At 45.6% G+C, this 17,529-nt stretch overlaps 1 protein-coding gene across 3 annotated transcripts in view; it reads right to left on the bottom strand.

The window, feature by feature from the left end:
- Positions 1-17,529, bottom strand: part of TANC2 (tetratricopeptide repeat, ankyrin repeat and coiled-coil containing 2) — a gene marked incomplete at both ends in the record, with an annotated part of 209,210 nt that overhangs the window by 32,896 nt on the left and 158,785 nt on the right. For all 3 annotated transcript variants that reach the window (XM_082010630.1, XM_082010631.1, XM_082010632.1), the window contains 2 exons: positions 11,522-12,129; positions 14,168-14,334. In XM_082010630.1, coding sequence (XP_081866756.1) covers positions 11,522-12,129; positions 14,168-14,334 — 775 coding nt within the window. The remainder of the gene's footprint in view (positions 1-11,521; positions 12,130-14,167; positions 14,335-17,529) is intronic.

Genomic DNA, 17,529 nt, shown 5'->3' with positions numbered 1-17,529 from the left:
CGCTGTGAGTTGAGGAGCGCAGCAGTTGCTAGATTTTATCTGTCCCCGTTCAGCCAGATGATGAAAACCTACAATCACTCTAACACACTCGACGCATCTCAGTCCTTCATCCGATTCATGCCGCCGCGCTTACGGTTTGGAGAAGAGCCGAGCCCACTAGAAGGCTGGTGCTGCGAGTTCATTTGGAGCCACCAGCTCGTTTCCCTGCTGGGGAGAGTCGTCAGGCTGAACCACGGCTTTCTGCTCCAGAGCCGGCAGCGGCTGCGCAGAGCGGCCCCGCAGCCACCCCTCTACCTCTGTTTTTCACATCACAGAAGAGGAAATAATGCCACTTGTTTGCTTGCTGATGGAAACCTCTTTGCAAATGCTTGGGAAGGCTCTGAAGGAAGTCGTAACTGTATTAATCCTAAGCATAAATGAAGATCCAGAAACTTCTAACGTGCATTTTTGTCACAGTGAGAGATGAAGCACAGCTCCCGACTGACACGTGAGCCCAGTTCCACAGTCAGCTTCTAAATTGCTTTTCAGCTGCAGCCAGTAGGGTATTTACCTAAATTTAATTATATGCATTACTTTGGCTGTTAGGAATCAGGCATGTACAGACTATTCCAGAATAAAGTACAGTATTCACAAGTAATACATTACCTCTGCAACGCTTCCCAGACCTTGGCTTTGGGCTTGTTGATAAATACTTGCAGTCACTTGTTCTGTCAGCGTTAATTGCATGCTAAACCAGGCTCCAACAGCACAGGCTTTTTTGACCTTTTTTTTTTTTTTTTAATACAGCAGAGGACGGTGGTAATGATTTCTACATCAAGGAGCCCAGTGAAATGATTTGCTTTGAATTTCGCCACTGCAGAGTTTATTATCAGAGGTTTTTCTATTTTTAATGCAAGGTTTCTTTTTGTGAAAAATTAATAGTGCTGCCAGCTCAGTTCCGACAGCCTTTGCCTGCTCTCGCAGGCCGCCTGTGTCGGCTCCTGTACCGGCTGCGTGCCTGCGCGGATACGCACGTACATGTATATATAAAGACGAGTCTTCACCCTTCCAAGTCCCTGCACAGCACGAACCGGTGCACACATACAGCAGCTATAAGGACGGCCAAGGTACGTGAAGGCTATATACGGGCACAAGGGGAGATGCTGGATTCAGCAGTGTGGTCCCTACACATCTGCCCCCTTATTGACCCGAAGCTGGGCGCACGTATAGCTCCAGGCGCAGAGCAAGGGCACGCGGGGAGTTGGTACCTCAAGCACGTCCTTCCTTGTGCCCCGGCCTCTCGTGCCACGGATGTGGCGTCGCTAATAAAATACCAGCGTGACCAAAGAGCTGCGACGGAGCACGGGAAACACAAAAGAGAATATTGAAAGCTCCCGGGTCTGTGCTTCATCTGTACTACTCTATCCCTCAAGCAAAGTAAAAGAGATTTAAAAGGGTGTAAAATTACTCTAGTGTTAAAGCATTGCAGTACTGGCGTAAAAGACAGACAAAAAAATAAGTGAGAATCAGTCCCATTTACTTCTGAACCTACCGAAGCCCAAACTCCCTGATTTACACCCACATCTCCCTTCTTCCAGTTAATCTCACAAAACTATTCCAAAATCCAGAGATTTGACACTGCGCCCAGTGAATCTGGTCTTCCAAGAGACGTGTATTCGTGTTTTATTCAGCTCTGCAGAGTGCAATTTTGTAGCTTCGGCACAGAGAATAATGTATGTTCTGACAACGCCCGGAGCCTCCTGCGCTTTCAGAAGGATCTGTCCAGACTGCAGAGAAGCCAAGCCCAGCTCAGTGAGCTCCTCTTCCAGGATCATTTAATCACCAAAACTGATTTACTGATTTTGGAACATAGTTTCCCTCTGATCTTATAATTGCGAATTAACTTGGAAGGAATTAACATTATACAAGAAAATTCAAACAAAATAGGGAATGCTCTTAAGCATGCGATATTCTTTCCTACAGAATTAAAACACCGGTTTAATTTGCTAAGCTAACTGGGGCAGCCAAGTTCACAGCCAAGAAAAATCTTGTCATCCCTCGGGTCGGATCTCATTGCAGAGAGACAAGCTACAGACTATCTGATCAAAAACCATCACCCCGCCTAGAAGTAATCGAGGACACAGCAGCGGTGTGCTACCAATTCCAACTGCTTTAGGAAACTGTGGACACGCTTCCCAATGAGCGCGACAAGAAACCTATGCCAGCGTGACTGCTGCTTGCTTTCTTCACCCAACAGTTGTTTTATTTGCACTGACCCACTCATACTGTAATCACGACTGTTCGTTACACAGAGGAACATCTAAAGGCCTCAACCATAAACTAGAAATCCATCATTTTGGGTAGAAAACATGAGATTTTCATGCTAAAATGGGCTATACGTGACCATCGAAGCTCACTTTTTCATAGTACAGGTGATGAGGCTCAACCCATACATCAACAGACGCATGGGTAAGACTTGCAGACCAAGTTCAGTCCAGATAAGGCTCAACCCATGCATCAATAGATGCATGAGCCACAGACTTGCAGACCAAGTCCAGCACGCCGGTTTCACTGAAGCAAGTCTCTTAGAGAGATGTCCAATCACAATTTAATATTTCAACCGTGATGTTATTGCCACCAAGCAGAAGTGCTAGACTCATTACTTCTGGTTTGCAGGAGACAAAGCATTGCACAAAAATTCCATATCCAGTCATCGTCCTAACTCTTCGGTACCATTCCCTGCGGCCTCATGTAGTCTAAGCAGTAAAAGCAGGAAAATGGTGATTTGTGTAAAGGAGAGCTAAAGAATTGCAGGAACCACTCTGTGAGTGTTTGAAAAGCAGAAATGGAATCACTTAATGGCATCTGGCCTATCCTTAAGAGCAATTTTCATTTGAGTAACAGCATCCTGGCGATGGAGGACGTAAAAGTTTCTGACATCTCATACAATCAACAGGCTCATTAGATGTTTCTTCATTGCCGCAGTGTGACTGAACACCAGTAAAACCAATACCATCTGCACAGCTACACTCCTGTTCATGTCTGGAGGGATGCGCTCAAGAAACACAAGCTCCAAATGCAGCCAGCGCTGCCTTGCCCCATGTCCTGGGCCCCAGGCAGGCAGCGGAGGCGGATCGAGCGTGCACGAGACGCGGCCAGGAGAGAAACAGTGGTTGACACTATCTTCAGCGTTAAAAGATGCTTTGGAGCATCTTGTGCTTAATGAGTCCTAATTCTGAATGAGCTGGAAAGCTCCCTACGTACCCCTCTGACAGGGTATTAACAGCATCTGCAACCGTATCGTTCAGGGACAAAGTTTATTCAAGTATCTTTGACAGATGTAATAGCAACGACCTCACTGATGCAGCTCATCGGAAACTGAAACTACGCTGCAGACCTGCTCGCAATCCTGGTCTCATTTTTATTTCTCAAGGCCATCTATTAAAAATTCCACAGGTACTAACCATGCTGCACCCCTACTTTATCAAGGATGGGGAGTGCACGCCTCAGACCATGTTACAGACTTGGCTACCACAGTGGAAGAGTTCATCTGTCGTTTCCGCGGGACAAGAGAGCTGCACCCGTGTCAGGAGCTGGCCTTGGAGAACCTCTACATGGCGTGAAACAATGGCAGTCGGGCGCCGGGAGCTGCCAAGAGAAGCAGCAAAGAGGAAAACCAGACAACTCTGATGGCACCCTTCAGGTAACAACAGATATTTACAATGGTTTAAAAATACAGAACAAAAAAGGAAGGATAAAGGAGAAAAAAGCATTTCCAAATGCTTACAGGCCCTGACTTAATAAGATTTTAAAAAACAGATCCAGAGACTAAAGATGCAATTCCCTTGTCTCCGTTCAGTTCATAAGGCTTTTCAGAAAATCTGCTGGCTGCCAGGAACAGATTACTTTACATTCAGAGGAAAGAAGTGCTGTCCAAGAGCAGTGTGAAAAGACTGCTGGCATATTTAATAAATATGTTGGGTGGGTAAAATGAGCAACAACGTCTTTCAGTAAGCTCTCCAGTGACTACACAGTTAACGTAACAGAGAAGACCTCAAAAGACCAACGGTGACACACCTTCTGTTCTCACTCAACCTGGCGTAATTTAAAATATATGGGGCTACAGAAGAACGGGGAATGTGATTTGGAAGTGCTTTACTGCCGCTCTGACCAAGAGTAAGTGACCATGTGAGGTGCAAGATGGAACAAAGTCAGGGCTACTCTCTCCTGCGCTGTTGGAAGATGGCTTTGCTCCGCAAGTGGGTCTTAAAGATTCGAGGAATGAAATAACAGGAAGAAATTAAGCAACATTCCTTTCTTCGGTCAGCACTGGTACTGCCGCCGCCGAACTCCACTACTCTCTTTGCGGTGGCTCAGTGCCACAGAATGGATTATTCCGTGAATATTTGCTTCCATTTAAATGTGAAAATGGTACAGCCTACAGAAGTTTACAGTCCAGAAGAAAAGATTTTATGAGGACAGTAACTCGAGACACTAAATATATTCAAAAACCCCACTCCAAATGCTTAGGTTGCATGTCTAATGAGCCAGCTAAAACAAGCTGCTCTACTGATGTCCTTTATGGTGGTAGCAATCACATCTGCTCTCCATCTCATCTGTCATGATTTATAATCTGTCTCCCATTTCTCCTCTTCTCTTCCAACTGAGGCTGCAGCTGCAGCCCTGCCCAAATTTCAGAGGAAAAACCTGCAGCTAAGCCACTTCACCGCTCCGCTAGACACAGAGTCACCACCTGAATGAGTTCAAGGTTCCTTCTCTTCCACGTGCACCCTGTCCTGAACCCTGTATTACACAAGCATTGGCTTCTGATGCTCAGAGAAGTCCCCGTTACAGTTGCCCGACTTGCTGGCTTTAGTAATTTATTTTTTAGCTCTGTATTTCTGCATGAGATTAGAGTTAACATCAAGAGATGCTGGTGACGTGGATACTTGCATAAAATAAGTTTCCTACATTCATTTTGTTGAGCTGTTGCCCATTTTTTTTACATTTCAAAATGTACTGGGTTACAAGTCATGGAATCAGAAAACATTGTTCTGGAAGTCATATGGGAAGGCTAAAAGTTGTATTCTGAGAGTCAGCACTCCATCAGGTCTCTGCCGCCTGGTGAACAGATTGTGTTTGCCCCTCCAATTAACTGGAGGACATTATGATGGATTTATCTTTCTGATTCAAAAATATGGCACTCACTACAGTCCGCTTGAGGAGTAAATTAAAAGAGCAAGGAACATTGCACTGTTGTTCTTGTGCTATGGGTACAGAAGAAGCCCTGCCTCAAATCACAGGTAAGCCACTGCTTCTACCACGCTCCACACTTCTGCCAAAATTAGAGCTGTGGAAACGGTCTTAAAACACTAGATCCCACGGTGACTTAGTAATTAATTATACTAATTCAGCACAGGCCTTGCACAAGTGCAGATGACTGGACAGCAGGCTGGGCAAGGGAAAAACTGACCTCACGGATTTCGGTGACGTGGCATCCAGCCCGCGGCCGGAGACGGCAAAACAACGAAGTACAACATAACCCTCCTGGTTCTGCTGATGCCCGAGCGCTGGCACGTACCTGTACCTGGGGACACTCAGAAAAGCCCAGTGTGAGCTACAATACACACCGAGCTAAAAGACTGGCACTCTGGAGCCATGAAAAGCACATTAAGAGCGGTAATTCCAACAGTAAAGCAATGCAAAATAATAATGGAAGCAGCAGCGCTCAGCTCCCTGCTGCACCTCGAGAGCCGGGGTTGCCGCTGACTGCCGACCACTGCTGAAAATCTGATGAGTTCATCTTCGTCCTCACAAGGTGCTAGCAGGCACTGCATTCTTTTTAATTGTCTGCCTAAGTATATAAAGGATTCAAATAAATCCTAAACCCATTATTTTGCCTCACCTTGAATTCAAATAACACCTTTGCTTCGCTGAGTAAAATCCATCCCACATGAGTGCAGAGAAAACACTTAAGACATAGCCCGAGTTCTGGTGAACAATTGATCGTGTCAGCTGACAATAAAGCAGAGTGTATTTTAAGAGTTTTTCAGAATCTTATAACATAAAAGAGGAAGAAAGTCGACTAATCCATGCACCATAATGACGAAGTGAGCTACATATCGAGGAGCTAACTATGGATAATTTTTAAGAAACCGATGCATAATGTAAGGCCCCCCCCACTCCGAAAACTGTTGTATCCCTGAATTGTTATAAACATAATTTTCACTGACTTCTTTTCCTCCGAACTTTCTGAATTAATTATCTTTTCACTGGGGATTGTTATTTGTAAATCAGATTAAGCATTCAATCAAAATGAAAAAAAAAAACAACTCCACCTTATTTTTTTCTAATGTATACACTATCATTTTGCTGGGTAATATATAAAAACACTAATTTTGTGTAGGCAAAGTCTCCACTTGCAGTGTGCCTCCCGAGAGAAAAAGGAAAATGCAAAATACCTACACTGTATTGTATGAAAAGACAGCTCTGCTAGAAACCATGGCAACTCAGCGTGTTGGATTAGAGATGCATACTTCTGTTTGGATCGCTGCTGCATGCTAATCCACCCTGGGTGCCTTTATTTGGGGCTTCAGGGACAGGGAGAGGTTTGGTTTGTGGATGTAGAAGAGGAGCGAAGAGATGAGGAGATGCCCTCAACCTCAACGATGGAGCCACCAGTACTTCTCCTTGATTATCTTTTTTGTGATATCCCTAATGATTAGGTATCTTCCACTAAAGTCAATGAGCAGGGGCTGCCTGATGAAGTCTTGGTGCACTGAAGAGAACATCTCTTGCAGAGTATCGATCCCCCATGCTGCATTTCCAAGCCCGGGTTGGAGCGCCAGAGCAGCCCAGCAATGCCATTGCTGAACAAGGCACCAACACGCCGATTTTGAGAGGTGCCGAACGCCTGTTGGGTCCCCTCCATACCTGAGCATTCAGCTTTTCTGGAAACCCAGCCACAGATGTTCGGGATTTCAGACTAACACCGCATCTGAAGTATCCACGCGAACAGCTCCGCGTCTCCCTCCAAAGTTCTCTACCAGGAGACTCTCCTATATCATCACACCGGTGGCTGCTGTCCTCGCCACTCTCGCTCTTCTGATGGAAGGAAAACAGCTTCTGTCCCCATCATATGGTAAACCACAGAGTAAGTGCAGTTAACCAAACATGTGTGCAACAGCAAGGAGCCAGAAGCAGAACCGAGCCTTCATCGCGTTAAGGAACAGCTTCATTTCTGCAGACAAAACGCATTCTGCGTTATGCTTACTTGCAGACTGGCCTTAAGAAAGCCCAGCTCAGCAGAGCTTCGGCTCTGCCTATCCAATACCACAGCTCTGGGTGGGAGAAACACCTTGGGCTGCACTTCCAGAGTTCAGCAAACAGGAGCACGCCTACGATGAAGGCACCACCTCTGCAGCTTCCCATCTTCTCCAAGTTCCAGCCTGGCGCAGGCCACCTCCCCGGCAGCGGCATGTCCACGCCCCAGCGCGTCACCCTGGACTGCCCTCCAGGCAGCGGACGGGATCGTGTATGGGATTCAGCTCACCCGAGGCAAGGGCTAAAAGAGGCCAGATGAATTGCTTCAAGTATTTAAGGAGATCAGTGATGGCCTGAGGAACAGATGCGTGGATCGCAAGCATCTAAGATTAGGCGAGATGAACCCAAGCCAGAGGTGAAGCACTTGAGGTGAAGATCTAAATGCTTCATTTTGCTAAGACCCCACAGATGCTGGGAAGTTCCCTGAGTAGTGCAGACAAAAAGCCTGTTTCTACCTTGCTCCAGACTGAGCAGTGACGATGGGGACATACCACCAGCATGCGCAACACTGGGTGGTCCAGTGGCATCCTGAGAAGCAAAAGCCCAAATTAAGAGGGTCATATGTGTGCAACAGCACAGGAAGTATCTTTTCCCTTCCTGTACAAGAAAAGAAAATCTGTGCATCTACCTCAACCCCTGTGTTTGGGTAGGAAGAGCCACCTGGACAGATTCATCGCATCCAGTTTTATTTGTCAATACTGGAGACATCTCCTGGTGAGCCCATCACCCTGAGCTCCCTTCATAAATCACCAGGAGGAGATGCTTCCCAGGCACTCTTCATCTGACCTATTTTAGCCTTTTAGCTCATGATGAAATGAATCATTCTTATTTTTCTCCTCTGACTATAAAGCAAGTCTAGACAAGTAACGCAGATGTTGATACTTAAATCTGGATAAAGTAATTTCACTTCTGGGGTCCATATCTGCCTACAGCTCTCTTACCGCCTTGCCAGGGCAAATCACTTCTCTCTCTCTCACAGTCCCTTCAGCAGCAGCATAGGGATAAAACATTTTATTAGCATTGTAAAAGCGTGGAAAATAATTGCATGGAAGTTTCTGATTAAGTCTAGGCAGAAAACAGCACAGCATTATAGCAGAATTTAGGTTAAGAAATACAAGCGTAAGAGTGAGCATACAATAGTAACCACTTTCTCTGTGCACCGGTCACAAAGGATTGGGTCTTTCCCCCAAATGTTTTATGTTATTTGTCAACGAAGACGCTTGGTTAATAGCGCTACGCTGACAGGCTGGGGAAGTCATTACTGCAATGCTGGTTAAATGCTCTGACAAAGAATGTTTCGGTGCCCTGTTACTACACAACGGTGGATGCTGGGGGGGTTGCCCTGCGGCAGCATCTGCAGGGATAGCGTTCCCCTTCGATGCCAATTAGCCTTTGCTTTGGACAGCAAAGGCACGGCGAGTGTTCAAAGAAGAGGGTTAGCATCTCAACAGCCTAACACAAAAATCTGGAGGATGGAGATCTGCTGTTTACCCTAAAAGTGTAAAAAAATGCGTAACTACTGGACACAATGTTCTTCCTCTCCCCTCTTTTCCATGCTTCTGAGAACACGGGAACTCACTCTCGTTAATGAAACGAGGAAGATTACCCCAGCTGCAGTGCTGCAGACACGAGGCCCATTATCCCAATTTCCTTCATAACATCCTCACACCTGGACACTCTGTCAGTGTAAGTCAATTAAAAGCAGCTTCACAAAACCACATTTCATTTCAAAGCTCTTCTCGGGGGGGAAAAATCAGCTTCAGCAACCTGATTCGTTACATTATCGACATGGCAAGGTCAACAAGCTTCACATTAATGGCGCATTTCTGCAACGTCGGACGATGAACTTCGGGAGCGGTCCAGGCTGTTGCCATATCTTCTCAATTCCCAAGTGAGCAGAAAGAAATCAAACTTTCTGTGAACAAACCAGATGCAGGAAAATTTGCATAGGCTACTCCTATGAGCTCTGCCAGTGACAAGCTGTGCTTCTTTTAGAAGAAATAAAATGAAAAAAATCATTACTTATCTTAATCATTGCTAAGGGTTTACCATGCTCTAAGCTCAACTCTCAGCATTAGCTCTTCCCCAAGAGCTGGACAGGAGGATTTTGAGGAGCGCAGTAGCTGAATCTCAGGGGGTCCTCTCTATTAATCACCGAAATGTATCCTGTTTCATTATCTACCATCAGAGTATAATGCAATTATACATTAATTATGCATTAGCGATATTTATTAGTCCTCCAATACGTATGGGCTCACGCTCAAGGCAGTGGGAGCCCATTACGTGCACTGTAACTTCTTTTTGCCAGTGGCAAGGAGCGGAGCCTGGTTAGCTCCGCAGGGATTCCCTACTTGCAAAGAGCACGAGCGTTCCCTGCACACTTTAAAGCCACCATTAACTTGTCACGTGAAAGGGCACATACAGGATGAAAAGCGATGCCCGAAAGTCTCCTGAATGGTCTTGAGGGTAGCGCGACACGTTTGTGATGTTCGTGAAAAGCAGCACCAAACCTGAACGCTGGGCAGAGATCCACCACCTCGCCGGTGACTTGTTGAGTGAATACGGGCCGATTTGTGCCTTCGTGCCAAAACCACCCGCGGTTGCACGCCTGCTTTCAGTCTGAAACCACCTAAAATGCAGCACGTTTGACTTCCATTCTGAATTTGGTATTCTCAGAACACCCTTACCCATCACTGTGAGAATGAAGACGAGTATTTCTGGACCCAGAGAACCAAAGTCCCCGCGTCACCCAGCCGTACGCACTGGTACCCCACGCAGCACCCAACATACGTAGGGTGCCTCACCCACCAGGTAAGCATCCTGCACCTTCATTTTATTTTCGTGGTAACGAAGGAAAGTAGTGATTTTTCCGAGTTGCTCTCGTGGTCCGTTATGGCAAGTGCTGTGTGATTAGCGGTAATTGCCAGGCATGCCGGCTGCCGTCCCCTCGCCCGGCTCTTACGGCCAGGCCAGCCAAAACCACGGGGGCCAGACAAAACCAGTAGCGCCGTGCAGGAGCGACTGGGAGGAAAAACCTCTCAGCTCCATAGGCGTGAGCGCCGCACAGGCACTGCGAACAGGGTGGAAGAGCATTACGCAGTGCCAAGCACTTAATGACTCTGAGGAAGGATATTAAATAACTAACATTGATTGACAGAAAGACACCCGCTGCTGTGAGATGCTTTACAAAGGGTTCGCTCAACAGGACTATTGTGCAGAACCTACTAAAACAGAGAGGATGCCCGTTGGGAGGAGCTATATAGTAGTTTTCTACTGCAGCCTGTTTACCACAAAATTTAAAGTGGTAAATCATTCTGACACCGCTAACAGTTATAGCTGCTTTAATTAGCCAGGTGGTTATTCAGTTCCAGCAGATAGCATTGTATTTTCTTCAGACTGACCACAGGATCTTCAAGGACACAGCCTCGAATCCGAGTGTTTCCCTGATTTTTATAATCATATTTTAAGAAATGGGCAGACAAAATGGAGCAAAGCTTATGGGGATAAACTACTAGAATTACAGTCAGAGCGTCTGTTTCCCCTCTTCGGTAGAAACAAAGATAATGTTGTTAATAGTGATCATTTGGTTTAGAGAATATAAATCTAACCATGATTAAATTCTGTTCCCTGTGAGCTAAGCCAGGAACTCAGCTGCTATCAGGACGGAGATTACAGATGCATTTACAGTCCAAAATCGCTACAGCATGATTCTGTTCTGTATTTTGTTTTCAAAAAGACATTTAGTAGGACTACAAGGAACACAACTTCCAGAAGAAGCCAACTGCAAAAGACATATCCACACTACTCATCTTTCATCGCCTTACCCTCTAGTTCACGTGGTTTCGATATCTTTGGAGAAAAGGAGGATGATTCCCCTTCCTCAGTCTGAGTTGGCAGAAGTAATGTGCCGAAACGCAGACACCCCTGGTGATGCCTGTATGGGAACCAGTCAACCTGGGGCCTTCTGAGGAACAGCTCATCTCATTCTGAAGGTGACTATTAGGTTTGCTGGGTCAGTTGTGTGCCCAGGGGGTGCTTATTTCTTTCCATGAACAACATAAAGATCTAAGGTAACGAGTACAGATATAGAGATCTACAGTGTAGACAGACCAAAGTTGGGTAACCGCACCCATGTGCAACCTTGTAAAATGAAACGGTTCAAGTAACAGTATGAGATGAACACGCTTGTAAGCTCTGATTTCTCAGAGCGCTTGCTTACCTTGGATCACAAAGAAACTTGGTCTTTTCACCTTCTTCTCTCCAAATAAGCCATTCTCGGAAAGAGGGGTGAACAAACATTCGCGTCATATCTCTACGTTTGATAAGAAACATAGAAAGGTTCTCCATCCTCTGCTGAAAGTCATCCCACTCCAAAGTGCCCTCAATGTTACCTGCATTAATGGCCTGAAAAATATGTTCATCTGTTAATGGATGCAGAGATGCTACTGCCACATTCAAGAGAGGCATAACCCGATCAAAGGAAGACTGCGTTGGGAACTTCATATTGCACTGCAACAGGTAAACTTCTGACAGAGACACTGGGACTACTTTGTAGCTGGAGCTTTTTAGTACTAGGTATCCTTTCTCTATGAGATCAAAAGTGAGTTTTAGGTATAGATAGGACCCTTGGCTCAAGGTCTTGAGGTGAGAACTGAGTTTGCCAAACGTAGTGTTATCCATTTTGCCGTTAAGTGAGATGTTATTCTGGATCTCCGAGCTGCTGTGTATCCGATGGAGGATATATGCCTGCAGGTCCTGGTCTATGGCTTCGTTCTCTTCCAGTCTGTCCAAAAATATTCTGTGGAAGGGCAGCAGCTTAATTATTTCCTACAAAGAAAGAAAGAAAGGAAAAGGATACTCATGCTGGCAGTGTTTATTATTCATTAAGTAAACTTAATTCATATTACAATAGCACCTCTGAGACTCCTTTAAGACGTCTTCCATCAGGGCAAGCGCACAAGATGGCAGTTTGTGCCCTCAGGACCTCATCTATAATCAAGTAGACTGCGTGTGAAACATGACTGAAATAAAAATGAAGGACATGGTTCCTAATACCGCATCCACAGAAAGGGCTGGAAAATTCAGAGTGCGGTGCCCTTGCTATTCCTACCCCAGCCCAACCACCCATCACCTTGCCATCCCTTCTGCTGTCACGTCAGAGGGAATGAGCCGTGGGCAACCAGATGACACATCTGAGGCCAGAAGAAATTTTGCTGAAGCCAAGTACCCCCCAGGAGCATGCTCCCGTATCACACAGCTGCTACCAACGGGGAAACGCATGGCAACAGGGCAAAATAAGTACGTCTGTCTGCTGCAGGACAGTATGGCCAGGGATTCCCTCATCTGCTGAGCTCACTGATGATGCTTAGGCAACATGAAGCAAAGATCATCAAAGGCCTTTCCAAAGGAATTCTTGCCTCATGGGCTCTCAGTCGCTGCGAAGCGGGGAGAAACGATCCAACGGGGCCAGACAAGGCAGTTGCAGGAGAAGCTATCGATTCTCCAATAAAATAAAGAGGGTGAGCACAGTGCAAAACCAAAGCTTGCAGCAAAGACCGTAGGGCTGCAAAAGCCCTAATTAAACGAGGAATTCAAGTCACAGGGATGCTATTTACCTACGATTACAAAAAGATTTCTTCCAAATGATGTTTAATCTACTCCATTACTGAGCAAAAAAAGAACCGCAGCAGGGAACAGCAGATAGTCTGTGCTCTCCTGGCGTCTCGGGGAGCAGCTGATGTTCCCAGCTACAAAGGCAGTGTGCAGCCCCTGGCCGCCCCGACGGAGCTGGAACCAGCGCTCAGCTCCCTGCCGGGAGGACCACAGCAAATCAACCTGTGGATCTCAGTAAATGTTAGCAAATCGCAGTAAAACTGCTTAACGGACATCAGTAAAAATGAACTGTGCAGCCCTGAGCTAATGAAAAAATGGCTAGTAATGAAAAATGAGAAATGTAGAGCTGCAGACATGCTTTTCTGCCCAGAGCAGCTGGTCCAGCTGAAAAGTGGCTCTGAGCTGGCTCCCCAAACACATGTCTCGTCCCTCTGATGTCTGTCTCCTCCGGGCTCCTGGCTCCAACACTCAGTGGAGCAAGTCATCATCCCACAAGTGATGCTGCAAATCAACCAGCTCTACTGTGAAAGAGTTGAAAGAGCAGATGTGCCCTAACTGGGTCACTGTGTTTGCTTCCCAGCTTCCTCCATTCAGATGAGCAGATGAACCAACAATCTAAGGTCAGCTTAATCCTTGTGCCAAGAGAGCGGCGATGAGTAGCTAAGGACAGGCTGAAGGTAAAAACCTGCCCAGCTGCAAACTAAAGTAAAAATACTTAAGAATAACCCAAACAACATTCAGCTTAGGGCTTCAACACCTGCTCAAGATATTCTTCATCGAGCTGAATAATGTCTTGGTCCAACATCGACTCCTCCAGGCTGAAACAATCGCACCCTCACGCTCTTGGTCACGCAGAAGAGGTATGAAGATAGGCACTCCTTCGCTCCTCCACACAGAGGAGAGGATGCTCTCGAGCAGCACAGACTGACAGACATCAGGCCCTACCCTCCTAATACGCTCGGCGAGCGAGTAGCCTGTTGGCATGTGAGCTGTCTCACCGCAATGAACTGAAGTATTTGCTGATGAATGATTTGCTGAATTATTATTGATGTGAATAAGCGATGCTGGATGAGATCCTTTCAACACTGTAGAGTGAGTTTCGGGACATGAACGTAAACCCAAGTACAAAAAAGCCAAAAGGATAACCTGAAATAAAGGGTCTTAAGCAAATCCAGACATCCACTGAAGTTTTCTTTATTAAATCCCATCATGCCAACAACAGAGTTTACCATGATGCTTGGTCTCAGCATACCTGTAGACTTGTCCTGACTGTCACTACCAGCTTCAGCCAGGAAGGGAATTTTCCAATCATTTTGCTCAGGAATGATACTATAGTGTCTCCATAATCTGGCTTGTGAAATTCAGCCTCATTTAAACCATCAATTAATATGATGAAATCTTCATCCGGGATCTTCCTCTCTGAGAGAAAGAGAAAAAGCATTTATTTGAAAGGCTAGACACATGACTATAATGTACTGCAAAGTCACTACAGTGGTTTAAAGCATCATCAGATATTGCTAAAGAAGAAAAAAGACACAGTAGCAGTACCTTTGTTATGCTACATTAGTTGCAGATACACACAGAGGTAGGCCACACATATACGCTATTTCAATTCGTATAAAGTAAGTATTTTAGTTAGGACACACGCAACTGTGACATCCTGCAGATAAAAAAAGCTAGTCCTCTTTTTAAAAATTACCTCTTCCACAAATTCCAATGTTATTTGATGTGAATCAGTATCTTTCTGATAGGTTTTAATAAACACGTTATTAGTGGTTCTCTACAGTTTTGCTATTAAACTCTCACCCTGATGTCAGCCTGCCCTAATTTTTGCAACCGCTAAATGAAGGTTCACCAAGAGATTTACCTCCCCAACACCTCTAGATCCTTCCAATTTTGACATCTGCACTTGGGCACTGGCTTCTTGATCAACTGAGGTCTGGACAAGTGTTTTGAAACAAAAACAAAAAGAGTCTTTGGACAGGCTGGATCGATGGGCCGAGGTCAACTGTATGAGGTTTAACAAAGCCAAGTGCCGGATCCTGCACTTGGGTCACAACAACCCCATGCAACGCTACAGGCTTGGGCAGGAGTGGCTGGAGAGCTGCCCGGCGGAAAGGGACCTGGGGGTGCTGGCTGACAGTTGGCTGAACATGAGCCGGCAGTGTGCCCAGGTGGCCAAGAAGGCCAACACCATCCTGGCCTGTATCAGCACTAGTGTGGCCAGCAGGAGCCGGGCAGGGATCGTGCCCCTGTGCTCGGCACTGGTGAGGCCGCACCTCGAATCCTGTGTTCAGTGTTGGGCCCCTCACTCCAAGAAGGACGTTGAGGTGCTGGAGCGTGTCCAGAGAAGGGCAACGGAGCTGGGGAGGGGTCTGGAGCACAAGTCTGATGAGGAGCGGCTGAGGGAACTGGGGGTGTTCAGTCTGGAGAAGAGGAGGCTGAGGGGAGCCCTCATTGCTCTCTACAACTCCCTGAAAGGGGGTTGTGGTGAGGTGGGGGTTGGTCTCTTCTCCCAAGTAACCAGCGACAGGACGAGAGGAAATGGCCTCAAGTTGCGCCAGGGGAGGTTTAGATTGGAGATTAGGAAACATTTCCTTATGGAGAGAGTGGTCAAGCGTTGGCACAGGCTGCCCAGGGAGGTGGTGGAGTCACCATCACTGGAGACATTCAAAAAACGTGTGGACGTGGCACTTCGGGACATGGTTTAGTGGGCATGGTGGTGTTGGGTTGGTGGTTGGACTTGATGATCTTGAAGGTCTTTTCCAACCTTAATGATTCTGGGATTCTGTGAAAAGCAAACCTGATTCACAGGCAAAACTATTATCTGAGGAGAGTAAGTCATCAGTCCGCATGCGTGGGGAAGCTCATTCAACGTTTTGGAGGTAACACCCTCTGTTCAGCAGAGACTTGTTCAAAACAACTCCGAACTTCCAGTATTGTAAAAGATCAGAAGTTTGTAGCCAAAACTGCTTTTAGAAACAAGTTGGGGGGAATAAAAAAGATCCTACAAAAAGCTAATCATGGACGTTTAAACAGGATTTTTTTGCTGCTGGTGGTAACAGTAACCAAACTGATGCAGACAATGAAGTCAGTGTTTCTACATCAGACTCTGAGAGCTGAGTATAACTTTATAACCAATGATATAGATTCTTTTGGACTTGCATCTTAAGCTCGAGTGGGATCTTCTCAAAGGTAACCTTGCCTAATAAACTAAAAAATGTGGGGGGAACGGGACATCTGAGTCTATTGTTGGCATATGTTACCGACATGTACGACAAATTCTGATCTGTATAGAGTTTGCTCTCCTTCGTAAAGTACTATGGATAAATCCTGCTATCAAAAAGCTCAGTATTCCCAATAGCAGGTTAGCTTTTTGCTTTGACTTTAAATGTCATCAGAAAATTTTCTATAAAAACCCAGCACAACATGTTCATCGATGACATGAGCCGTCTCTGTGGTGTTCCAGGGAGAACAGAAATGCGTTTGGTACTGCTGAGCACTGAAATCCCATCTTGCCTTGCCTTACATTACCAAGTTGCACATATTTCCTAACATACTGTTAAAATTCACATGAAAAACACATATTTTGCATTAAAATTACCATAAATCCTTTTTCAGTTAAATTCTCAGTATGACTATTGGTTACACTAGAAAATACACTTATGGCTCTCTCAAATCTTGGAGTGAATATAGTGCCTGAGTTTTACACCCACATCTCATGTTTCTCAAAGCCTGAGGGAGAGAGAAGAAAGCAGGGCATAGGGGAAGAATCAGAACTTTGTTCTCCTATATATTATTTAGATTCTTTGAGATTAAAAAAAAAAAATATTTGAGAAACAGGAATCTAACTTTCTCAGTGACATTCACTAACGGCTGCACAATAATTTTGTCCCAGTAGCATTAAAACTTCAACAGCACCTTGTAAAAGACCTGCTGATATATTTACAGAGTCTTAAATGTTATATATTTTAAAACCAATTTCCAGACACTGTTCATTTTGTTACAAAACACTTGGTGCAAATAAGCTTGCCAGCACTCTCGAGCAGCAAGGTTGAAAGATGGGAGTACCGTTCATTGGCTCCGTTGGAGCTGCATTGAGTGGAGAGCCCGAGAGAAAAAAAAAAAAAAAGGCGCTTTTATATAAAATTTTTCCACCCCCCAGAACTTAGGAACAGATGGGGGTCAACCTGCTTGGCAAGAAAAATAAGCATCCTCCAAAATGCTCTGAACTCAAGACCTGGAATACCTCCCAAGGAGTTACTGTAATAACCACGAATTATTTTGCTTTAGAGCAGCGGTTCCTAAACGTATCTTTTTTTTGCCAAGAGTGTTGGTAGGGAAGAGTAGCCATGCTACTCCTACAGTGACATTTCTCCATGCCAGGAAAATCAACTGCTGTCGAGCTGTGCTGGTGCTACGTGTTCTTTGTGCCTGGTGGAACCATGCGTATTGGACCCAGACGCTGCTGCTCAGAGTTTGGACGTTGTGTTTTGAAGAGCTGATTTGATCAACAGGGCTTTGAATTTGGTGGAATTTACATCTGCTTCATGTTGGCTGCTACACTGTCCTACGTAGGGTGGTAAGAGAAAATTATCTGAACTATTTTTGTGG

This window comes from Phaethon aethereus (assembly GCF_964289735.1).
Source record: "Phaethon aethereus genome assembly, chromosome: 25".
NCBI classification, from domain to species: Eukaryota; Metazoa; Chordata; class Aves; order Phaethontiformes; family Phaethontidae; genus Phaethon; species Phaethon aethereus.
Note: the sequence above shows the minus strand (reverse complement) of the source record. Positions and strands in the feature narration are given on the sequence as shown.